Source organism: Bombina bombina, chromosome 7, assembly GCF_027579735.1.
Source record: "Bombina bombina isolate aBomBom1 chromosome 7, aBomBom1.pri, whole genome shotgun sequence".
NCBI classification, from domain to species: Eukaryota; Metazoa; Chordata; class Amphibia; order Anura; family Bombinatoridae; genus Bombina; species Bombina bombina.
The window spans coordinates 636,423,166-636,450,514 of record NC_069505.1 but is presented as its reverse complement, the minus strand read 5'-3'; the positions used below and the strand labels follow the sequence as shown (position 1 = coordinate 636,450,514).

The window sequence follows — 27,349 nt, the reverse complement described above, 5'->3', positions numbered from 1 at the left end:
TAAGGCAAAACTCGTAATCTAACCGCATGTGAATAATATATATATATTTACCAAAATACCATTATATATATGTATTTATACTATCCTACATATTACTTAAAGTCTGTGATAAGCATACGGCTATCCTACATACTAATTAATGCCTGGGATAGGAATAAGGCTATCCTACATATTAATTAATGCCTGGGATAAGCTTAAAGCTACACTACGTACTAAATAATGCCTGGGATAAGCATAAGGCTATCCTACATACTAAATAATGCCTGGGATAAGCATAAGGCTATCCTATGTACTAATTAATGCCTGGGATAAGCATAAGGCTATGCTACATACTAATGCCTGGGATAAGCATAAGGCTATCCTACATACTAACTAATGCTTGGGATAAGCATAAGGATAGCCTACATACTAAATAATGCCTGGGATAAACATAAGGCTATCCTACATACTAATTACTGCCTATAATAAGTATAAGACTATACTATATACTAAATAATGCCTGGGATAAGCATAAGGATAGCCTACATACTAATTAATGCCTGGGATAAGCATAAGGCTATCCTACATACTAATTAATGCCTGGGATAAGCATAAGGCTATCCTACGTACTAACTAATGCCTGGGATAAGCATAAGGCTATCCTACATACTAATTACTGCCTATAATAAGTATAAGACTATACTATATACTAATTAATGCCTGGGATAAGCATAAGGCTATACTACATACTAAATAATGCCTGGGATAAGCATAAGGATAGCCTACATACTAATTAATGCCTGGGATAAGCATAAGGCTATCCTACATACTAATTAATGCCTGGGATAAGCATAAGGCTATACTACATACTAAATAATGCCTGGGATAAGCATAAGGCTATCCTACATACTAATTAATGCCTGGGATAAGCATAAGGCTATACTACATACTAAATAATGCCTGGGATAAGCATAAGGATAGCCTACATACTAAATAATGCCTGGGATAAGCATACGGCTATCCTACATACTAATTAATGCCTGGGATAAGCATACTTGTATCCTACATACTAATTAATGCCTGGGATAAGCATAAGTCTATCCTATGTACTAATTACTGCCTGGGATAAGCATAAGGCTATTCTACATATTAATTAATAACTGGGATAAGCATAAGGCTATCCTATGTACTAATTAATGCCTGGGATAAACATAAGGCTATTCTACATACTAATTAATACCTGGGACAAGCATAAGGCTATCCTACCTATTAATTAATGACTGGGATAAGCATAAGGCTATCCTTCATATTTATTAATGCTTGGGATAAGCATAAGAATATCCTACGTACTAATTACTGCCTGGGATAAGCATAATGCTACCCTACATACTAATTAATGCCTGGGATAAACATAATGCTACCCTACATACTAATTAATACCTGGGACAAGCATAAGGCTATCCTATGTACTAATTTCTGCCTGAGATAAGCGTTTGACTGGAAAAGGGCTTAATATGTTTATGTATATGTATACATATCATTTTTAACCCTTTGAGTGCTAAGCATTTTCCCACCTGGGTGCTAAGGTTTTTTTAAAGGTTTTTTTTATTTAATGTTTTTAAAAATAAGGCTATCCTATGTACTAATTAATGCCTGGGATAAGCATAAGGCTATGCTACATACTAATGCCTGGGATAAGCATAAGGCTATCCTACATACTAACTAATGCCTGGGATAAGCATAAGGATAGCCTACATACTAAATAATGCCTGGGATAAACATAAGGCTATCCTACATACTAATTACTGCCTATAATAAGTATAAGACTATACTATATACTAAATAATGCCTGGGATAAGCATAAGGATAGCCTACATACTAATTAATGCCTGGGATAAGCATAAGGCTATCCTACATACTAATTAATGCCTGGGATAAGCATAAGGCTATCCTACGTACTAACTAATGCCTGGGATAAGCATAAGGCTATCCTACATACTAATTACTGCCTATAATAAGTATAAGACTATACTATATACTAATTAATGCCTGGGATAAGCATAAGGCTATACTACATACTAAATAATGCCTGGGATAAGCATAAGGATAGCCTACATACTAATTAATGCCTGGGATAAGCATAAGGCTATCCTACATACTAATTAATGCCTGGGATAAGCATAAGGCTATACTACATACTAAATAATGCCTGGGATAAGCATAAGGCTATCCTACATACTAATTAATGCCTGGGATAAGCATAAGGCTATACTACATACTAAATAATGCCTGGGATAAGCATAAGGATAGCCTACATACTAAATAATGCCTGGGATAAGCATACGGCTATCCTACATACTAATTAATGCCTGGGATAAGCATACTTGTATCCTACATACTAATTAATGCCTGGGATAAGCATAAGTCTATCCTATGTACTAATTACTGCCTGGGATAAGCATAAGGCTATTCTACATATTAATTAATAACTGGGATAAGCATAAGGCTATCCTATGTACTAATTAATGCCTGGGATAAACATAAGGCTATTCTACATACTAATTAATACCTGGGATAAGCATAAGGCTATCCTACCTATTAATTAATGACTGGGATAAGCATAAGGCTATCCTTCATATTTATTAATGCTTGGGATAAGCATAAGAATATCCTACGTACTAATTACTGCCTGGGATAAGCATAATGCTACCCTACATACTAATTAATGCCTGGGATAAACATAATGCTACCCTACATAATAATTAATGCCTGGGATAAACATAATGCTACCCTACATACTAATTAATACCTGGGACAAGCATAAGGCTATCCTATGTACTAATTTCTGCCTGAGATAAGCGTTTGACTGGAAAAGGGCTTAATATGTTTATGTATATGTATACATATCATTTTTAACCCTTTGAGTGCTAAGCATTTTCCCACCTGGGTGCTAAGGTTTTTTTAAAGGTTTTTTTTATTTAATGTTTTTAAAATTTTATATTTTTTTTACTTTTTTTTATTTATTTCAGATCCCCAAGACTTACACTGTTGGAAAGGTTAGGCGATTACCTTTCCAATGGTGGGTCTTGGGGGTCTGTAGCTGTTTAGATACCTGAGATACAGGCTTCTAAGCAGCATGCCCCCTGCTCTGAGCCGTCATTAGCACCAGAGTGGGAAACTCTCTGACTGCTCAGAGCCGTCATTAACACTCAAGGGGTTAAACAATTTTAATGTGTTTTGACCCCTTGCGCTATTCATCATACTGTATAATATAGATCTATGCCCAACAAGTGACAACCAAGTCTTGCTGTTACTGGGCTTTCAGCATCTGCCTTGATATGGTAATGGGGCACGATCTGTGTCACTGTCTGTAACAATCTCTGTTGGTGCAGGAGGCAGATGCGCGGCCCAGTGGCCAAGGTGTAGGGACCTTACGCTACAGAAAAACAGTTGAAGGGAGAGTGAGGGGGGACTCTACACTATGGAAAAGGGTGGGGGTATAAATTAACAATCGTGGGGAGGTTGGGGGACCCATACTCTACAGAAAAAATTATAATAAATTCATAGAAAAATGACCAAATCGGACAAACTTTGGACATCGGAAGCTGAATGTCTAATTGATAGCCACAACAACTTTTGGTTAGTAGATTAGCAAGTTTTTGGTCGCAACTATGCAAACTTGACAAGAATAATAGGCCTAGATTTAGAGTTGGGCGGTAGCCGTCAAAACCAGCGTTAGAGGCTCCTAACGCTGGTTTTTACCGCCCTCTGGTATTTGGAGTCAGTCAGGAAAGGGTCTAACGCTCACTTTTCAGCCGCGACTTTTCCATACCGCAGATCCCCTTACGTCAATTGTGTATCCTATCTTTTCAATGGGATCTTTCTAACTCCGGTATTTAGAGTCGTGGCTGAAGTGAGCGTTAGAAATCTAACGACAAAACTCCAGCCGCAGAAAAAAGTCAGTAGTTAAGAGCTTTCTGGGCTAACGCCGGTTTATAAAGCTCTTAACTACTGTACTAAAGTACACTAACACCCATAAACTACCTATGTACCCCTAAACCGAGGTCCCCCCACATCGCCGCCACTCGATTAAATTTTTTTAACCCCTAATCTGCCGACCGCCACCTACGTTATACTTATGTACCCCTAATCTGCTGCCCCTAACACCGCCGACCCCTATATTATATTTATTAACCCCTAACCTGCCCCCCACAACGTCGCCGCCAGCTACCTACAATAATTAACCCCTAATCTGCCGCTCCGTAAACCGCCGCTACCTACATTATCCCTATGTACCCCTAATCTGCTGCCCCTAACACCGCCGACCCCTATATTATATTTATTAACCCCTAATCTGCCCCCCTCAACGTCGCCTCCACCTGCCTACACTTATTAACCCCTAATCTGCCGAGCGGACTGCACCGCTACTATAATAAAGTTATTAACCCCTAACCCGCCTCAATAACCCTATAATAAATAGTATTAACCCCTAATCTGCCCTCCCTAACATCGCCGACACCTAACTTCAATTATTAACCCCTAATCTGCCGACCGAATCTCGCCGCTACTGTAATAAATGGATTAACCCCTAAAGCTAAGTCTAACCCTAACACTAACACCCCCCTAAATTAAATATAATTTAAATCTAACGAAATAAATTAACTCTTATTAAATAAATTATTCCTATTTAAAGCTAAATACTTACCTGTAAAATAAACCCTAATATAGCTACAATATAAATTATAATTATATTATAGCTATTTCTTTCATGTAATTAGCAAGAGTCCATGAGCTAGTGACGTATGGGATATACATTCCTACCAGGAGGGGCAAAGTTTCCCAAACCTCAAAATGCCTATAAATACACCCCTCACCACACCCACAAATCAGTTTTACAAACTTTGCCTCCTATGGAGGTGGTGAAGTAAGTTTGTGCTAGATTCTACGTTGATATGCGCTCCGCAGCAAGTTGGAGCCCGGTTTTCCTCTCAGCGTGCAGTGAATGTCAGAGGGATGTGAGGAGAGTATTGCCTATTTGAATGCAGTGATCTCCTTCTACGGGGTCTATTTCATAGGTTCTCTGTTATCGGTCGTAGAGATTCATCTCTTACCTCCCTTTTCAGATCGACGATATACTCTTATATATACCATTACCTCTACTGATTCTCGTTTCAGTACTGGTTTGGCTTTCTACAAACATGTAGATGAGTGTCCTGGGGTAAGTATATCTTTTTTTCTGTGACACTCTAAGCTATGGTTGGGCACTTTGTTTATAAAGTTCTAAATATATGTATTCAAACATTTATTTGCCTTGACTCAGAATGTTCAACATTCCTTATTTTTCAGACAGTCAGTTTCATATTTGGGATAATGCATTTCAAATTGATAATTTTTTTCTTACCTTCAAAAAATTTGACTCTTTTTCCCTGTGGGCTGTTAGGCTCGCGGGGGCTGAAAATGCTTCATTTTATCGCGTCATTCTTGACGCAGACTTTTTTGGCGCAAAAAAAAAAAAAAAAAAATCTTTTTCGTTTCCGGCGTCATACGTGTCGCCGGAAGTTGCGTCATTTTTTGACGTTATTTTGCGTCAAAGATGTCGGCGTTCCGGATGTTGCGTCATTTTTGGCGCCAAAAGCATTTAGGCGCCAAAAATGTGGGCGTCTTTTTTGGCGCCAAAAAATATGGGCGTCACTTTTGTCTCCACATTATTTCAGTCTCATTTTTCATTGCTTCTGGTTGCTAGAAGCTTGTTCTTTGGCATTTTTTCCCATTCCTGAAACTGTCATTTAAGGAATTTGATCAATTTTGCTTTATATGTTGTTTTTTCTCTTACATATTGCAAGATGTCTCACGTTGCATCTGAGTCAGAAGATACTACAGGAAAATCGCTGTCTAGTGCTGGATCTACCAAAGCTAAGTGTATCTGCTGTAAACTTTTGGTAGCTATTTCTCCGGCTGTTGTTTGTACTAATTGTCATGACAAACTTGTTAATGCAGATAATATTTCCTTTAGTAAAGTACCATTGTCTGTTGCAGTTCCCTCAACATCTATGGTGCAGAATGTTCCTGATAACATAAGAGATTTTGTTTCTGAATCCATCAAGAAGGCTATGTCTGTTATTTCTCCTTCTATTAAACATAAAAAATCTTTTAAAACTTCTCTCCCTACAGATGAATTTTTAAATGTACATCATCATTCTGATTCTGATGACTCTTCTGGTTCAGAGGATTCTGTCTCAGAGATTGATGTTGATAAATCTTCATATTTATTTAAAATGGAATTTATTCGTTCTTTACTTAAAGAAGTACTAATTGCTTTAGAAATAGAGGATTCTGGTCCTCTTGATACTAATTCTAAACGTTTAGATAAAGTATTTAAATCTCCTGTGGTTATTCCAGAAGTTTTTCCTGTTCCTAATGCTATTTCTGAAGTAATTTCCAAAGAATGGGATAAATTGGGTAATTCTTTTACTCCTTCTAAACGTTTTAAGCAATTATATCCTGTGCCGTCTGACCGATTAGAATTTTGGGACAAGATCCCTAAAGTTGATGGGGCTATTGCTACTCTTGCTAATATGAAAGAAATGAATTTATCAGGTAAGTTCTTACATAAATTCTAGGTCTTATGACTGCTGCATCGGACGCGATCCCCTTTGCTCGTTTTCACATGCGACCTCTTCAGCTTTGTATGCTGAATCAATGGTGCAAGGATTACACAAAGATATCTCAATTAATATCTTTAAAACCGATTGTTCAACATTCTCTAACATGGTGGACAGATCACCATCGTTTAATTCAGGGGGCTTCTTTTTTGCTTCCGACCTGGACTGTAATTTCAACAGATGCAAGTCTCACAGGTTGGGGGGCTGTGTGGGGATCTCTGACGGCACAAGGAGTTTGGGAATCTCAGGAGGTGAGATTGCCGATCAATATTTTGGAACTCCGTGCAGTTTTCAGAGCTCTTCAGTTTTGGCCTCTTCTGAAGAGAGAAACGTTCATTTGCTTTCAGACAGACAATGTCACAACTGTGGCATACATCAATCATCAAGGAGGGACTCACAGTCCTCTGGCTATGAAAGAAGTATCTCGAATTTTGGTTTGGGCGGAATCCAGCTCCTGTCTAATCTCTGCGGTTCATATCCCAGGTATAGACAATTGGGAAGCGGATTATCTCAGTCGCCAAACGTTGCATCCGGGCGAATGGTCTCTTCACCCAGAGGTATTTCTTCAGATTGTTCAAATGTGGGAACTTCCAGAAATAGATCTGATGGCGTCTCATCTAAACAAGAAACTTCCCAGGTATCTGTCCAGATCCCGGGATCCTCAGGCGGAGGCAGTGGATGCATTATCACTTCCTTGGAAGTATCATCCTGCCTATATCTTTCCGCCTCTAGTTCTTCTTCCAAGGGTAATCTCCAAGATTCTGAAGGAATGCTCGTTTGTTCTGCTGGTAGCTCCGGCATGGCCTCACAGGTTTTGGTATGCGGATCTTGTCCGGATGGCCTCTTGCCAACCGTGGACTCTTCCGTTAAGACCAGACCTTCTGTCGCAAGGTCCTTTTTTCCATCAGGATCTAAAATCCTTAAATTTAAAGGTATGGAGATTGAACGCTTGATTCTTGGTCAAAGAGGTTTCTCTGACTCTGTGATTAATACTATGTTACAGGCTCGTAAATCTGTATCTAGAGAGATATATTATAGAGTCTGGAAGACTTATATTTCTTGGTGTCTTTCTCATCATTTTTCTTGGCATTCTTTTAGAATACCGAGAATTTTACAGTTTCTTCAGGATGGTTTAGATAAGGGTTTGTCCGCAAGTTCCTTGAAAGGACAAATCTCTGCTCTTTCTGTTCTTTTTCACAGAAAGATTGCTGTTCTTCCTGATATTCATTGTTTTGTACAAGCTTTGGTTCGTATAAAACCTGTCATTAAGTCAATTTCTCCTCCTTGGAGTTTGAATTTGGTTCTGGGAGCTCTTCAAGCTCCTCCGTTTGAACCTATGCATTCATTGGACATTAAATTACTTTCTTGGAAAGTTTTGTTCCTTTTGGCAATCTCTTCTGCCAGAAGAGTTTCTGAATTATCTGCTCTTTCTTGTGAGTCTCCTTTTCTGATTTTTCATCAGGATAAGGCGGTGTTGCGAACTTCTTTTGAATTTTTACCTAAAGTTGTGAATTCCAACAACATTAGTAGAGAAATTGTGGTTCCTTCATTATGTCCTAATCCTAAGAATTCTAAGGAGAAATCGTTGCATTCTTTGGATGTTGTTAGAGCTTTGAAATATTATGTTGAAGCTACTAAGTCTTTCCGAAAGACTTCTAGTCTATTTGTTATCTTTTCCGGTTCTAGAAAAGGCCAGAAAGCTTCTGCCATTTCTTTGGCATCTTGGTTGAAATCGTTAATTCATCTTGCCTATGTTGAGTCGGGTAAAACTCCGCCTCAGAGGATTACAGCTCATTCTACTAGGTCAGTTTCTACTTCCTGGGCATTTAGGAATGAAGCTTCGGTTGATCAGATTTGTAAAGCAGCAACTTGGTCCTCTTTGCATACTTTTACTAAGTTCTACCATTTTGATGTATTTTCTTCTTCTGAAGCAGTTTTTGGTAGAAAAGTACTTCAGGCAGCGGTTTCAGTTTAAATCTTCTGCTTATGTTTTTCATTAAACTTTATTTTGGGTGTGGATTTTTTTCAGCAGGAATTGGCTGTCTTTATTTTATCCCTCCCTCTCTAGTGACTCTTGCGTGAAAAAATCAACATCTTGGGTAGTCATTATCCCATACGTCACTAGCTCATGGACTCTTGCTAATTACATGAAAGAAAACATAATTTATGTAAGAACTTACCTGATAAATTCATTTCTTTCATATTAGCAAGAGTCCATGAGGCCCACCCTTTTTTGTGGTGGTTATGATTTTTTTGTATAAAGCACAATTATTCCAATTCCTTATTTTATATGCTTTCGCACTTTTTTCTTATCACCCCACTTCTTGGCTATTCGTTAAACTGATTTGTGGGTGTGGTGAGGGGTGTATTTATAGGCATTTTGAGGTTTGGGAAACTTTGCCCCTCCTGGTAGGAATGTATATCCCATACGTCACTAGCTCATGGACTCTTGCTAATATGAAAGAAATGAATTTATCAGGTAAGTTCTTACATAAATTATGTTTTTAGGATTTATATTTATTTTACAGGTAACTTTGTATTTATTTTAACCAGGTACAATAGCTATTAAATAGTTAAGAACTATTTAATAGCTAAAATAGTTAAAATAATTACAAAATTACCTGTAAAATAAATCCTAACCTAAGTTACAATTAATCCTAACACTACACTATCAATAAATAAATTAAATAAAATACCTACAATTACCTACAATTAAACCTAACACTACACTATCAATACATTAATTAAATACAATACCTACAAATAACTACAATTAAATAAACTAACTAAAGTACAAAAAATAAAAAAGAACTAAGTTACAAAAAATAAAAAAATATTTACAAACATTAGAAAAATATTACAACAATTTTAAACTAATTACACCTACTCTAAGCCCCCTAATAAAATTACAAAGCCCCCCAAAATAAAAAAATGCCCTACCCTATTCTAAATTAAAAAAGTTCAAAGCTCTTTTACCTTAGAAGCCCTGAACAGGGCCCTTTGCGGGGCATGCCCCAAGAAATTCAGCTCTTTTGCCTGTAAAAAAAACATACAATACCCCCCCCCCAACATTACAACCCACCACCCACATACCCCTAATCTAACCCAAACCCCCTTAAATAAACCTAACACTAAGCCCCTGAAGATCTTCCTACCTTATCTTCACCTCGCCGGGTATCACCGATCGGTCCTGGCTCCGATATCTTCATCCAACCCAAGCGGGGGCTGGCGATCCATAATCCTGCGGCTGAAGAGGTCCAGAAGAGGCTCCAAAGTCTTCATCCTATCCGGGAAGAGGAGGCGATCCAGACCGGCAACCATCTTGATCCAAGCGGCATCTTCTATCTTCATCCGATGAGGAACGGCTCCATTGTGAAGACCTCCAGCGCGGATCAATCTTCTTCCGATGACGTCCAACTGAAGAATGACGGTTCCTTTAAGGGACGTCATCCAAGATGGCGTCCCTCGAATTCCGATTGGCTGATAGGATTCTATCAGCCAATCGGAATTAAGGTAGGAAAATTCTGATTGGGTGATGGAATCAGCCAATCAGAATCAAGTTCAATCCGATTGGCTGATCCGATAAGCCAATCAGATTGAGCTTGCATTCTATTGGCTGATCGGAACAGCCAATAGAATGCGAGCTCAATCTGATTGGCTGATCGGATCAGCCAATCGGATTGAACTTGATTCTGATTGGCTGATTCCATCAGCCAATCAGAATTTTCCTACCTTAATTCCGATTGGCTGATAGAATCCTATCAGCTAATCGGAATTCGAGGGACGCCATCTTGGATGACGTCCCTTAAAGGAACCGTCATTCTTCAGTTGGACGTCGTCGGAAGAAGATTGATCCGCGCTGGAGGTCTTCACGATGGAGCCGTTCCTCATCGGATGAAGATAGAAGATGCCGCTTGGATCAAGATGGTTGCCGGTCTGGATCGCCTCCTCTTCCCGGATAGGATGAAGACTTTGGAGCCTCTTCTGGACCTCTTCAGCCGCAGGATTATGGATCGCCAGCCCCCGCTTGGGTTGGATGAAGATTTTGGAGCCAGGACCGATCGGTGATACCCGGTGAGGTGAAGATAAGGTAGGAAGATCTTCAGGGGCTTAGTGTTAGGTTTATTTAAGGGGGGTTTGGGTTAGATTAGGGGTATGTGGGTGGTGGGTTGTAATGTTGGGGGGGGGGTATTGTATGTGTTTTTTTACAGGCAAAAGAGCTGAATTTCTTGGGGCATGCCCCGCAAAGGGCCCTGTTCAGGGCTGATAAGGTAAAAGAGCTTTGAACTTTTTAAATTTAGAATAGGGTAGGGCATTTTTTTATTTTGGGGGTCTTTGTTATTTTATTAGGGGGCTTAGAGTAGGTGTAATTAGTTTAAAATTGTTGTAATATTTTTCTAATGTTTGTAAATATTTTATTATTTTTTGTAACTTAGTTCTTTTTTATTTTTTGTACTTTAGTTAGTTTATTTAATTGTAGTTATTTGTAAGTATTGTATTTAATTAATTTATTGATAGTGTAGTGTTAGGTTTAATTGTAGATAATTGTAGGTAGTTTATTTAATTTATTTATTGATAGTGTAGTGTTAGGTTTAATTGTAACTTAGGTTAGGATTTATTTTACAGGTAATTTTGTAATTATTTTAACTATTTTTATTTCGATTTAAATTATATTTAATTTAGGGGGGTGTTAGGGTTAAAGTTAGACTTAGCTTTAGGGGTTAATAAATTTATTAGAGTAGCGGTGAGCTCCTGTCGGCAGATTAGGGGTTAATACTTGAAGTTAGGTGTCGGCAATGTTAGGGAGGGCAGATTAGGGGTTAATACTATTTATTATAGGGTTATTGAGGCGGGAGTGAGGCGGATTAGGGGTTAATAAATTTATTATAGTAGCGCTCAGGTCCGGTCGGCAGATTAGGGGTTAATAAGTGTAGTTAGGTGTAGGCGACGTTGGGGGCAGCAGATTAGGGGTTAATAAATATAATATAGGGGTCGGCGATGTTAGGGCAGCAGATTAGGGGTACATAGGGATAATGTAGGTGGCGGGGGTGTACGGAGCGGCAGATTAGGGGTTAAAAATAATATGCAGGGGTCAGCGATAGCGGGGGCGGCAGATTAGGGGTTAATAAGTGTAAGGTTAGGGGTGTTTAGACTCGGGGTACATGTTAGAGTGTTAGGTGCAGACGTAGGAAGTGTTTCCACATAGAAAACAATGGGGCTGCGTTAGGAGCTGAACGCGGCTTTTTTGCAGGTGTTAGGTTTTTTTTCAGCTCAAACTGCCCCATTGTTTTCTATGGGGGAATCGTGCACAAGCACGTTTTTGAAGCTGGCCGCGTCCGTAAGCACCGCTGGTATCGAGAGTTGAAGTTGCGGTAAATATGCTATACGCTCCTTTTTTGGAGCCTAACGCAGCCATTCTGTGAACTCTAAATACCAGCGGTATTTAAAAGGTGCGGCCAGAAAAAAGCCAGCGTAGCTAACGCACCCCTTTGGCCGCAGAACTCTAAATCTAGGCGATAGTGAACTGTACTGAGGAGGCAATAAACTACAAGTAAATAGTTACCCAGCAGCAGGAAATATATGTGATGAATAAATACATTTCCTAATTCTAGTATCAATTTTGCTTCATTCTCTTGGAATCCTTTGTTGAAGAAGCAGCAATGCACTACTGGGAGCTGATTTAGCATGCTGGTTGAGCCAATGACAAGAGGCATATATTTGCAACTACCAATCAGTAGCTAGATCACAATAGTGCATTGCTGCTTCTGAGCCTACCTAGGTATGCTTTTCATCAAGGGATACCAAGAGAATGAAACAAATTAGAAAATAAACGTGAATTGGAAGGTTGCTTAAAATTGCATGTTGATCAGAATGATGACAGCTTCATTTTTAATTTATTGTCCCTTTAAAATTGCTTTAATTATTATCATCATAATCATTTTTGCATTAAAGGAGATATTAACATTTTCAAACAAATGCAAATAATTTATTATTTGCAGTTCTCTAAAGTTGAATGCACTCCTTTTGATAAGCCTATGAAGTTTTTTTTTTATTATTCTTGTTTTTAGCTTGCAATAGGCTCTTGTTTACTTAATATTGTTGTATAACTATGATTTGTGGCTGAGTATTTATGTTGCAGTCTTTAGGACACCAGTGAGCAGAACTACTGAGACTGCTGCAGTAGCACTCTTTACCTTTATCTATGATTGATATCATTCTTACTTCACTGTTAGTAGATTTGTCATGCGGTCCTATGCGGTGCCTAATTTTCCTTATTTCTTACTAAGATTGATCCGTGACTTGGTGCCAGTGTCTTCACTAAAGTGCAGCCTCAAGTGAACTCCAGAAACCTATAGACATTTATTTATCTTATTATTTTTTTGTATTGCTTGATTTGCACTTTTTTTAGTGATCTTTTTTCTTAGTTTATTTTATGTTTCACATTTGTTAACAGATAGCATGTCTCCTTCCTTCTGTTTGGTGGTAGTGATTTATCTAACGCTGATTCTTACACCTCGGTGGGCAGTAATGACCCCTGTGAATTAAGAAAGAGTACAGGATGGGTTTTACTGTACTCTTTAACAAAGAGATAAAAATACTGTCCCTTTAACTTGTTTGGTGCCAGAGAGTTAGATTATATCACAACCCACTGTTGCATTGGTAGCAGAATAATATATTACACAATAACTATTTTAGCCCAGTAAATGGTCTCACTAATACAAAGGTGTCTGACTACTGGAGCGCCACTCTAGACAGGAAACGTGACCTCCACTCAAATTGTTTTTTTCATCTTTTTTTAAATAAACTTTAATGTAACAAACCAATAGACACAATAATTCTGAAAACTAAACATTTTGCTTTCTTGTTTTTAATGTTCATTCACAGAGGTCTATGCTGATTGTCATTTATAAGGTTAAATAAACTGAGTCATTACATTAACATATATATATATATATATATATATACAGTATATACGCTCTTGTAACGATTATTGCAAGTTATAAATACATCATCTCAGGGACGTGCCAGGTAACTTACAATAGTCATTACTAGAGCTTATACTTTACCCATACAGGACATATGTAATAAATGACAATCAGCATAAACCTCTGTGCATCAACATTAAGAACAAGAAAATAAAATGTTTAGTTTGCAACATTAAAGTTCATTTAAAAATAAAAGCAAACAAAAAAACAATTTGAGTGGAGGTCACATGTTTCCTGTCTAGAGTGGCGCTCCAGCAGACAGACACAATCTCTAATAATCAGCAGTCATATTTGTTGTCTACACAGAGTAATTTCCTGGCTTTATTTTATACTGTGTCTTATACAACAAAAATATAGTATATTATATGTCTGACTTCCTTGTGCAGGGCCCTGATCAGTGTATCTAGCGCAGGATTCTTACCCAGAATGCAGCATTATTATTATGTCAGAGTGAATCTAGTGCATGATTCTCACACAAGCACCATCATCCCTTACCCAGAATGCACCACCATCCCTTACCCAGAATGCACCATCACCCCATACCCAGAATGCAGCATTATTATTATGTCAGAGTGAATCTAGTGCATGATTCTCACACAGGTACCATATACCCATACCCAGAATGCACCATCACCCCATACCCAGAATGCACCATCACTCCATACCCAGAATGCCCCATCACCCCATACACAGAATGCACCATCACTCCATACCCAGAATGCAACATCACTCCATACCCAGAATGCAACATCACTCCATACCCAGAATGCACCATCACCCCATACACAGAATTCAGCATTATTATTATGGTCACTGTATCTAGCGCAGGATTCTTACCGTGGCACCATATACCCAGAATGCAGCATAAAGAGGCTCATCGAAGGTGGCAGTGAAGGTGTGTAACTCTCTGATCGGTTTACAAAGCTCATTAAAGGTCAGGCGCCCAGCCCCATAGTCCAGCAGTATTCGTACTGTGTCACATGATAAAGGGCGTAATGAGGTGACTATATTGTTATGTCTCACGGAAAGACTTTTATTTTCACTCCATAAACACCAGGACTTGTTATTATTTCCTATCCCAGACTCCTTTCCTCTTCTCTCCATACTGGGATAACAGACCCCTACACGCCAGAGCCCCGATTTACTGATCTGCACTTCCCAGCAATGTAGTCCTGAGGAAAAGCTCCTGGTGCTTAATACCTGAGAATAATCTGTAAATCTGTCTGGTGTATCTGGTCGCTGCTGTTTTATACGTGAGCAGGATGCAGTTTTCAGGTCATCTGATACAAAAACTTCATTATGAGCTGTTTCTACATCTAGTAATATATCTGAGATCGCAACCTTATCCATGTTGTACAGTTCTAAATCTGATATATGTTCCTGGTCAGCTCGTCCTTCTCTTTTTCCAGCTGCTGGATCAGATTAGAGATTGTGAGTAAAGCCTGCTCCTGCTGCCGGGTGATCTCACTCAGGACTCGCTTCTCTAGGTCTTCCAGCTGTTTCCTGATGTCCCTAATCAGGGCAGTGTGTCGCTCTGTTACACCAGCTGCTTTCTCTTGCACCCCTCTCCTGTGTTCCTGCAGACTCTGGACTCTTTTCTCAGTCTTCTCTCTCTTTGTGGTCAGTTTCTGCAGAACAGCTTTCAGTTTCTCTTTCTTTTTCTCAGAAGCCTCATTCAGCAGCTCCACCTGATGCTCAGACAGATGGGGAAGGAAACAAAACTTACAATATATATCTATTCAGTATAGGGTGTGGTTAGATTATGATAGATGCTAGTTTCCATATGGCTAAAGGAATGTCAGATGTCACAGCTGTCACATTACTGCAGTAAACATAATACAGACAGACACAGGAAGCAGAAAGACGAGGAACAGACTGGAGCACAGCTTTGCAGTTTTCTTGTTCTTAATGTTCATGCACAGAGGTTTATGCTGATTGTCATTTATAAGGTAAATAACATATGTCCTGTTAGGGTAAATTATAAGCTATAGTAATGATTATTGCAAATTATAAATACATCATCTCAGGGACGTACCAGGTAACAAGCAATAGTAATTTCTAGAGCTTATACTTTACCCTAACAGGACATATGTTATTTACCTTATAAATAACAATCAGCATAAATCTCTGTGCATGAACATTAAGAACAAGAAAACAAAATGTTTAGTTTTCAGAATTATTGTGCAAACAAAACAATTTGAGTGGAGGTCACATGTTTCCTGTCTAGAGTGGAGCTCCAGCAGACAGACACCTTTGGATGTGGGTAACTCCAAAAGGCGCTAGCGACAACATGAAACCATTATCCGATTGGTTGTGCATTCAGTGACCTCACTGAGACACGGACCAATCAGATCATGCAATAACACCTATCATCTGATTGGTCCATAGTCCGTGAGATTTGCCTGCCTACATGTGATTTTCACACCTACATGAAAATCGTGGCATTGTACTGACTTTAAAAATTGCACCAACTTACGAAAGGGGGGCACTGGGGCTGATGGGAGTTACAGGGGGTGCTGGGACTGATGGGGGTAACTGGGGGTGCTGGGGCTGATAGGAGTTACAGGGGGGCACTGAGGCTGATGGGAGTTACTGGGGACATAAGAACAATATGACGGCAAGTTTGGCTATGCTGGAAGCGGTTCCTATGTCTGCTGCAGCATGCTGGTTACCTTTGGGGATTTACAGTCTGTGTTATGGCTTTTGAATTTTGCTTGCAGGGTGATCACCATGGGCCGGATCTTTAATCGGCACTTGGAGGAACCATTGAAAGGTGGAGGTAGGAAGGGCCGGCAGATCAGGGTTATTTCTGAGATGAGGGAGGATTTTGGTTCTTAAAAACAAACAACAGAAGGCTGCGCTAATATAGCGAACAACGTGTTACCTGGAGTAGGGTAGAAACTTATGTGATCTTTTCACAGAGCGGCTAGGGTAAACTGAAAACAAGGCCCGTTACAGACCCAAGGAGATTCTGCTGTTCACCAATCTGTGGGTTTCCTCTCCACCAATGGAAAAACGAAGTGCTGCAGTGGAAAAACAGGAGACAGCGCAAATCCGATTCAAGGTAGTATTTTAATCAGCAGATATAGCCACACGCTAAAATATACAACTTACAAGAGACAAAGAAGATATCAGCCCCAAATGTATAGTGTGATAATCCAATTGGTCACAGCAAACAAATACCGGAACATTCATAGACCAAACAGTCAAAGTTTCAAAAGTTCCCGGCTTGTAACCACCCGTATACGTCACAGGGAGATTTCCTCCTTCAACTACGGATCCTCTAGATCAGGGGTGTCCAAACTTTGCTCTCCAGAGGTTTTGGAACTACATTTCCCATGATGCTCAGCTAGATAAAATGCTGGCTGAGCATCATCGGAAATGTAGTTCCAAAACCTCTGGAGAGCAAAGTTTGGACACCCCTGCTCTAGATGACCAAGAATAGCTCAACGCTATACTTCTCTTTCCCCAGGTTCCTTTATGCAGTCAGAATCTCCTTAGGACTGAGAGTCCTAGTCCTAAGGAGATTCTGACTGCATAAAGGAACCTGGGGAAAGAGGAGTATAGCGTAGAGCTATTCTTGGTCATCTTGAGGATCCGTAGTTGAAGGAGGAAATCTCCCTGTGACGTATACAGGTGGTTACAAGCCGGGAACTTTTGAAACTTTGACTGTTTGGTCTATAAGAGAAGAGGTTAAAAATAAACACTTTACTTAACAAATATGCAGTAACGAACAAAAATATCAAAATGGATCAAATTAGGAAGTGGGTAATCACCATCCACTCCTACAAATATATTATTAAATGATCCAACAGATTTAAAAACATTAAAAAAGGGCTGTGTGCCCTAGAGGCTGAGTGGCTGCAACACAGAGTATAAAGTGAAAAGAGCATACAGAGACACGTATCACACAGAGCATACAGACTATGCGCTCAAAGGCGTCCTCCTGCCTGCATACTGCTGGGATTGAACCCAGTCAGCCGATTTCTAAATAAGTGCCCTGTATCTGGTTATCACATTCATACCACAAATCATTCAGTGGCTATGCATATCATAGGGTATGCTTATATTCTTAAAACTGCTCCAATTTCACTTTAAATGGCTTATATACGTTCATAGATGGATACAGTGTATCACCAGTCGTCACTGTGTAACACATGAACTAATCATAAATTCATCTGTATACTAAATATATTAGGTAGTTAAAAACGATAACTATGTTCACTTTATGCTCAATATCATGTCCAATATTAGGATAGCGGTATCTCTATACAATATAAAGTACACGTTGTGCACTAAGAGCCAGTCTAATTGACCTCTAGAAAATATAGAGTCTGCAGTCAGCGTATAGATCACTATCATTGGTTATTGTAGCATTAGTTTAAACAAAAGTAATAAGCCGTAGTGACTGTGAGCAACAGAGAGCGCCTCTAGGACACACCCACCGACGCGTTTCGTCACTGTAGCGTGACTTCGTCAGGGCATAGGGGCGGTCCAGCCGGACACTCGGTGTATTATACTGTTTCGTTACCATGGAAACAGTGTCAGTGTGCGGAAGTGTTTAACCGCAACTATTTGGCGATCCTATTATGAATAGTTATGTAACAAATCTCGCAATCGGGTAGGTGTATGTGTCTAGTCTTGATGGTAAAAAGCTATTATGTCAATATTTGCAGTATCATAATAAAGACGGGTATTAATCTTGAATGCCCATGAATAAAGAGTCATTATTATTGTGTCTTGCCTCACGTTGTATCAACAAGCATATATTTGTATATTTTGCACTCAAATTTATTCAACCTTATTATCTATGATACAGACATTCCAATTCAAAACACTTAAAGTGCGATCATCTTTGAGTATATTTAGTTGTAGGAATTGTAGAGACTAAAAAATGAATGATAATTGGAAGGTAAGGCAGCCATTAGGATATTAATAAGATATCTCCCAGTGTATTATGCCATTGCTCTAGCGAGTACATGTAAGAATTTTGACATTTGCTAATTAAAGTGTTATATATCAGTTGTGATTCCCTGGTGTAGATCCCATATTTACAGGAATGCTTGAGTTCTATTACGTTTAGTGTTTATTTATACTTCACCAATGACTATCACTACTAGTCATATTACAAATATCAACAGTCATCCACTCACATTTTATTAGTGAAATGGGGAACTTCCTAAGGGGCACACTAACATATAATATTGCACTACAGCAAGTGTGATAATTTTATTTGAGGAAGGGTACAGATATTATAAAAAGCTTTTAAATGATATTGCTTCATTTAGGCCTTTGGGAGATGCAGATCTCAATTCATGTATCCATCTGCATTCTTTTTGCAGTATTAATTTGTTTATATCTCCCCTCCTCCCTCTCAACTTAAGCTGTTCAATTGCAAAAAAATGTATTTGATATTTATCATCCTTATGTACAGTATTCATATGTTTAGCTATGGATACATTGCGATCCCACTTTATGTCTCCCATATGTTCAAGTACTCTAGTACGCAATTCTCGGGAGGTCTCGCCTACATAGATTAAGGGGCACTTGCATGTTGCTACATATATGACTCTTTTTGTTCTACAGTTCATGAAGTCATTTATCTGGTAGCTTTTTCCTGTCTGAGGATGTATAAAGGTTTTCATAGGTGCCATATTTTTACATGCCTGACACCGGCCACATTTGAAGAACCTTTAGTCTCATGGAGCCATGTCCTTTGTTTGTCTTGGGTAAAGTGACTTCTAGTCAGGATATCCTTTAGGTTCTGAGATCTCATATTAGTTATATTTGGTTTCTCAGTAATTACTTCAGATAAATCGGGGTCATCGTGCAAGACGTGCCAGTGTTTTTGGAAGATATTCCGAATTGTATTGTTTTTCTCATCAAAGGGGCCAATCATTCTAATTTTATTGATGTTTTTGGTCTCATCTGTTTTCCTCTCTTGTAATAGAGTTGGTCTCTCTAGCGCTTTCGCACGTTGGTAGGCTTTTTTGAGGCATCTATTTGGATAACCTCTTTCTTTAAACCTCTTTCTTAACTCTTTGGCTTCCGACTCGAAATCTTCCATAGTACTGCAGTTCCGCCTTGCCCTAAGATATTGTCCATAAGGGATACCCATCTTTTGATTTTTTGGGTGGTAGCTTTTCCAGTTCAGGAGACTATTAGTAGATGTCTTTTTTCTGAATAGCTTAGTACTTAGGGATTCATCGGATTCCTTTCTGATTTCTAGATCTAGAAAAGAAATGCTGGTTTCTTCAATAGCAGAGGTATAGTGCATACCGTGTCTGTTATTATTTAGCCATTGCATAACATTTCTGAAGTCTTCCTTGGAACCTGTCCACAGTATGAGGACGTCGTCAATATAGCGAATGTATAGATCCCTAAAGTGCATAAATGGATTATTATCTTGGTTAAGGATATGTGTATGTTCTATCCAACCCAAGAACAGATTGGCATACGTTGGTGCACAGCATGTGCCCATCGCTGTGCCTTTTTACTGTCGATATATTTTATTATCAAACAGAAAATAGTTGTGTTGTAACACGAATTCTAGGAGATCAAGGACAAAATCATCTTTCTCATTACCACAACGATTGGTCGTTTTTAGAAAATATTGTATAGCCTCTCTCCCCAAAGAGTGAGAGATATTGGAGTACAGGCTCTCAACATCTATGCTTGCCAGTAAGGTGTTCTCTTGTACATAGATGTTTTACAAGCATTTTAACACGTCTTTAGTGTCCTGAACGGTTGATGTTAGTGTGTGTACAAATTCTCTTAATTTTTTATCAATATAAATACTGATATTTTCCGTAAGGCATCCATTCCCTGACACTATCGGTCTACCCGGTGGTGCCTTAAGGTCCTTGTGAATCTCAGGCAGACTATAGAACGTATTCAGATTTGGTGATAATTCTTTCACCATAGCCTCTATCTAATAATGACTTAAGATCTTTTGTAAATGTCAATGTAGGGTCCTGTGGTAGAATCTGATAATACTCTGTATTTTTTAGAATATCAAAACACATCTCTTTGTATTGGCTATTTTTCATAATAACCAAATTGCCGCCTTTGTCAGCATTTTGAATTGTTAGCTCTTGATTATTCTTTAGTTCAGTTAGTGCTTTCCTTTCTTTGAAGCTAAGATTTTTCTTAACTTTACTTTTGCTATTTAGAGCTTCCAGTTCAGTAGTTACAAGAGAAACAAATTTGTCAATGGTAGGATATTTAGATATGGCGGGCATGAAGGTACTTTTGGGTTTTACCACACTGTTCGTTTGAACATAACCAGTATCATCATTTTCATCAAGTAATGTTATCATCAAATTAACTATCTCTTGATCTTCCTCTTCAATACCCATATTGGAAAGACATGCCTTGTTAGCTTCTTTATGATATTTATGAAGTGCTAATTTTCTTGCAAAGAGGTGTGTGTCTTTGACCCAATTGAAATTGTCATATTTAGGAGTAGGAATAAAAGAAAGGCCTTTGGATAACAAAGTATAGTGTTCAGATCTTAGTTCTATGTCTGCCAAATTGATGATTTGAAGTCCCTCATTTCTCACTTTTGTTTGCTGGTTTTTGTTTGTTGTCTCGTTCTCACTGTTCTTTTTGGGGGGAACAGATCCTTTTCTAAAAAAATCCTTGTTATAGAAGGTTCCGTTATGGGTATAGTTACATTCGTATTGGCTATTTGTGTTGGTTCCTCATCTGAAACCTCAGATTCAGTGGAGGAATTCTCAGATGCATTACTTTTACCTCTTGTGTATATCTTATGTTCTTACGTTTGTAATTAGCTTTATATATATTTCCCTTCTGATGATCTGACCAGTCCCTCTGTAGTTTTCTATTTTTAGTCTCACTTAATTCCTCTTTCAACTTGTCAATATGAAATTTTTGATCTAAAGCATCAAAATCTTTGTGTGTAGTGAACTTGTTCGTTTGTACTTTAGCTTCCTCTACTAATTTAGTCAATTGTTCGTATTGATTTCTTTCATATTCTAATGTAAGTTTCATTAAGTCAAGTGAGCACTGTGTCAGAATCTCTTGCCATCTCAAAACGAAATTTTCATCAGAGATGTGAAAGGAAGGAGCTAATTGAATCCTTAGACCCCTAGGAATAAGTTTATTTTTAACGTAGTTTTCAAGACTAAAAATCTCCCAAAAGGACTTTACCTGCTTCTTCATAATTTTAGCTATGCTCTTAAATGCTTCTTCAATATTGGAAGCTTGTGGACAAACATTACCTACATTTAGGGTAAAAAGCCTTTCGACCTCTTGTTTCCATTTATCGAAGTCAATGGTCGAGGATAGATAGCCCGCCATAGCTGTCTATTCTTAGTATCCTTAAAAATACAAATTCTATAATGTGAATTGAATCACTAGATAAATTTGGATATGTTAGAAAAATTAAGGGATTTTGGCATTGAAGCCAAGTGCTGAATAAGGCACTAGTAAATTAATAAGAGAAGAGGTTAAAAATAAACACTTTATTTAACAAATATGCAGTAACGAACAAAAATATCAAAATGGATCAAATTAGGAAGTGGGTAATCACCATCCACTCCTACAAATATATTATTAAATGATCCAACAGATTTAAAAACATTAAAAAAGGGCTGTGTGCCCTAGAGGCTGAGTTGCTGCAACACAGAGTATAAAGTGAAAAGAGCATACAGAGACACGTATCACACAGAGCATACAGACTATGCGCTCAAAGGCGTCCTCCTGTCTGCGTACTGCTGGGATTGAACCCAGTCAGCCGATTTCTAAATAAGTGCCCTGTATCTGGTTATCACATGTATACCACAAATCATTCAGTGGCTATGCATATCATAGGGTATGCTTATATTCTTAAAACTGCTCCAATTTCACTTTTAATGGCTTATATACGTTCATAGATGGATACAGTGTATCACCAGTCGTCACTGTGTAACACATGAACTAATCATAAATTCATCTGTATACTAAATATATTAGGTAGTTACAAATGATAACTATGTTCACTTTATGCTCAATATCATGTCCAATATTAGGATAGCGGTATCTCTATACAATATAAAGTACACGTTGTGCACTAAGAGCCAGTCTAATTGACCTCTAGAAAATATATAGAGTCTGCAGTCAGCGTATAGATCACTATCGTTGGTTATTGTAGCATTAGTTTAAACAAAAGTAATAAGCCGTAGTGACTGTGAGCAACAGAGAGCGCCTCTAGAACACGCCCACCGACGCGTTTCGTCACTGTAGCGTGACTTCGTCAGGGCATAGGGGCAGTCCAGCCGGACACTCTGTGTATTATACTGTTTCGTTACCATGGAAACAGTGTCAGTGTGCAGAAGTGTTTAACCGCAACTATTTGGCGATCCTATTATGAATAGTTATGTAACAAATCTCATAATCGGGTAGGTGTATGTGTCTAGTCTTGATGGTAAAAAGCTATTATGTCAATATTTGCAGTATCATAATAAAGACGGGTATTAATCTTGAATGCCCATGAATAAAGAGTCATTATTATTGTGTTGTGCCTCACGTTGTATCAACGAGCATATATTTATACATTTTGCACTCGAATTTATTCAACCTTATTATCTATGATACAGACATTCCAATTCAAAACACTTAAAGTGCGATCATCTTTGAGTATATTTAGTTGTAGGAATTATAGAGACTAAAAAATGAATGATAATTGGAAGGTAAGGCAGCCATTAGCATTTAAAAGCTTTTTATAATATCTGTACCCTTCCTCAAATAAAATGATCACACTTGCTGTAGTGCAATATTATATGTTAGTGTGTCCCTTAGGAAGTTCCCCATTTCACTAATAAAATGTGAGTGGATGACTGTTGATATTTGTAATATGACTAGTAGTGATAGTCATTGGTGAAGTATAAATAAACACTAAACGTAATAGAACTCAAGCATTCCTGTAAATATGGGATCTACACCAGGGAATCACAACTGATCTATAACACTTTAATTAGCAAATATCAAAATTCTTACATGTATTCGCTAGAGCAATGGCATAATACACTGGGAGATATCTTATTAATATCCTAATGGCTGCCTTACCTTCCAATTATCATTCATTTTTTAGTCTCTATAATTCCTACAACTAAATATACTCAAAGATGATCGCACTTTAAGTGTTTTGAATTGGAATGTCTGTATCATAGATAATACGGTTGAATAAATTCGAGTGCAAAATGTATAAATATATGCTCGTTGATACAATGTGAGGCACGACACAATAATAATGACTCTTTATTCATGGGCATTCAAGATTAATACCCGTCTTTATTATGATACTGCAAATATTGACATAATAGCTTTTTACCATCAAGACTAGACACATACACCTACCCGATTGCGAGATTTGTTACATAACTATTCATAATAGGATCGCCAAATAGTTGCGGTTAAACACTTCCGCACACTGACACTGTTTCCATGGTAACAAAACAGTATAATACACCGAGTGTCTGGCTGGACCGCCCCTATGCTCTGACGAAGTCACGCTACAGTGACGAAACGCGTCGGTGGGCGTGTCCTAGAGGCGCTCTCTGTTGCTCACAGTCACTACAGCTTATTACTTTTGTTTAAACTAATGCTACAATAACCAACGATAGTGATCTATACACTGACTGCAGACTCTATATATTTTCTAGAGGTCAATTAGACTGGCTCTTAGTGCACAACGTGTACTTTATATTGTATAGAGATACCGCTATCCTAATATTGGACATGATATTGAGCATAAAGTGAACATAGTTATCATTTGTAACTACCTAATATATTTAGTATACAGATTAATTTATGATTAGTTCATGTGTTACACAGTGACGACTGGTGATACACTGTATCCATCTATGAACGTATAAAAGCCATTTAAAGTGAAATTGGAGCAGTTTTAAGAATATAAGCATACCCTATGATATGCATAGCCACTGAATGATTTGTGGTATGAATGTGATAACCAGATACAGGGCACTTATTTAGAAATCGGCTGACTGGGTTCAATCCCAGCAGTACGCAGACAGGAGGATGCCTTTGAGCGCATAGTCTGTATGCTCTGTGTGATACGTGTCTCTGTATGCTCTTTTCACTTTATACTCTGTGTTGCAGCAACTCAGCCTCTAGGGCACACAGCCCTTTTTTAATGTTTTTAAATCTGTTGGATCATTTAATAATATATTTGTAGGAGTGGATGGTGATTACCCACTTCCTAATTTGATCCATTTTGATATTTTTGTTCGTTACTGCATATTTGTTAAATAAAGTGTTTATTTTTAACCTCTTCTCTTATTAATTTACTAGTGCCTTATTCAGCACTTGGCTTCAATGCCAAAATCCCTTAATTTTTCTAACATATCCAAACTGTTTGGTCTATGAATGTTCCTGTATCTGTTTGCTGTGACTAATTTAATGATGTTCTGTTGTGAAGAGCGAGCCCGTTGTTTAGCAAGGTTTTACACTTCTACACAGATGCTGCTGGCACTTATGGTTATGGGAGTTTTCTGGAGGGTGAATGGAGAGCTGAGCCATGGCCCGCCTGTTGGTCAGAACATGGTCTTACTATGAATCTTACCCTCTTAGAACTGTTTGAATTGTTGTGGGATAGAGCTTTGGGGGCATAGCCTCAGGTATCATTCCATAATTTTCTGGTGCTACAATCTTATTGTAGTCTTCGCTATCAATAGGTTGTCGTTTCCTCTCAGATAGTGGTGAGATAGCTCTGTCACCTAGTCCTTAAATGCTTGCAACTACATATTTACTTTGCAGCACAGCATTTGTGCCAGGGGTTAATAATGTAGTGGCTGACATGTTATCCAGGTTTCTGTGGCACAGTTTAGGAGGTTGGTGCCAACGGCCACCATTAATGGGCTCCCATGTCCTCTTTTTCACTGGCAGATCGCAGGATGTAGTACAAGGTTTTCCATTTAGTTCGAGCTTCTTTGGCCCCTGCGACCTGGAAGCCATATTCACATCACTTGGAAAAATGGATTTTGTCATGAGAGGGCCATTTCTTTGGAGGATGGGTCCCAGGTACTGTTGTTAGACTGGTTGTTGCGGCTGCAGAGTGTAGGGTTTATTATTATTATTATCAGGTATTTGTAGAGTGCCAACAGATTCCAGAGCACTAATAACATAGGCCGTATACAATATAACATTCACAGGGATCTAATGGGTAGAGGGGCCTGCCGAGAGCTGCACTGTTGTAGTTGACTCCTATGAAGGTGAACTACAAACCGCTGGGCTCATAGGCTTACATGCTAACGGGTTCAAGGGGATAGCAGTGGAGATAGGAAGGTTAGTGTAGGTTGTATGAATCCCTGAACAGTAGTGTCTTTAGGGATCGATTGAAGCTTTCAAAACTAGGGGAGAGTCTTGTGGAGCGAGGCAGAGAGTTCCATAAGATGGAAGCCAGTCTGGAGAAGTCTTGTAAATGGGAATGTGAGGAGGTGACAAGAGTGGAGGAGAGTAGGAGATCATGAGCAGAGCAAAGGGGAAGGGAGGGAGATTATCTGGAGACAAGGTCTAAGATGTAGGGGGAAGCAGTGCAGTTGAGGGCTTTGTATGTCAGAGTGAGAATTTTGTGTTTATTCCTGGAGGCAAGAGGAAGCCAGTGAAGGGATTGGCAGAGAGGGGCAGCAGATGACAAGGGACGTGTAAGGAAGATAAGCTTGACAGAGGCATTCATTAAGGATTGTAAAGGAGCTAGGCGGCAGCTGGGGAGACCAGTGAGAATGGAGTTGCAGTAGTCGAGACGGAAAAGGATGAGAGAGTGTATTAAAATCTTAGTTGTGTCTTGTGTAAAGAAATGTCTAATTTTAGAGATATTTCTTTCCTAAGATATGGAGAGTCCACAACGTCATCAATTACTAGTGGGAATATCACTCCTGGCCAGCAGGAGGAGGCAAAGAGCATCACAGCAAAGTTGTTAAGTGTCACTCCCCGACCCATAATCCCCAGTCATTCTCTTTGCCTCTGTCAATGGAGGAGGTGAAATTTGGTGTCTCAAGAAATGAATTCCTTTTTTGGGTACTTTTCCCTGCAAGCAAGGATTTGGGTTTAGCTTAGTCCATGTTAATCTCTTCAGTAGACTAGTGGTTGTTTTTAAGCAGTTAGGAAGTAGTTAAGTGGTCCTTGCTCTGTTCCTAACATACTGCTGCCCTAGTTATAGAAAACCAGAGTAGGTTTACTCTGTTCCTAATATATTGCTGCCCTAGTTATAGAAAACCAGAGTAGGTTTACTCTGTTCTTTCTTTTTTCTACAGGTCTCTGTAAGGAGTATGTGTCCTTTCACGCCTTGTGAGCTGTTTTCCTGCCGGACAGCTAGATTGCAGGTAAGTACTTTTTGGTCTTCTAGGTTCTGGAGACATTGCACTTAAAGAGGGATTAGTTGCAATTTCTGGGGACATTTTATATCCTTGCGATAGGATATTTTCTGGCAGGGTGCAGGCACTGATCATGTGATAAGAGACTAAAGGGTTAATGACAGTTTTTAACCTTTATTTTGTTGTGGCTCTTTATTGGAAGTATGTTTTGTGTTTTCTTCAAGTACACACTCTTACAGGGAGTAATGGTTTTATTTCACTTTTAAAATTGAGTAAATATGCCTTTAATATCCTCCTCATGATATGCAGGTATGTCTGGTGATTAGACTGCTAGACACGGAGTCACGCTAAGGCAGTTTTTCCTATACACGCTTTTAATTTTTAGCTG

At 38.7% G+C, this 27,349-nt stretch overlaps 1 protein-coding gene across 1 annotated transcript in view; it reads right to left on the bottom strand.

The window, feature by feature from the left end:
- The window catches only part of LOC128636772 (E3 ubiquitin/ISG15 ligase TRIM25-like), a 70,923-nt gene extending 55,622 nt beyond the window's left edge, over positions 1-15,301 (bottom strand). The window contains exon 1 of the mRNA XM_053689751.1: positions 14,465-15,301. Coding sequence (XP_053545726.1) covers positions 14,465-14,977 — 513 coding nt within the window. The 5' untranslated portion in view covers positions 14,978-15,301. The remainder of the gene's footprint in view (positions 1-14,464) is intronic.
- Positions 15,302-27,349: the final 12,048 nt, after the last annotated feature.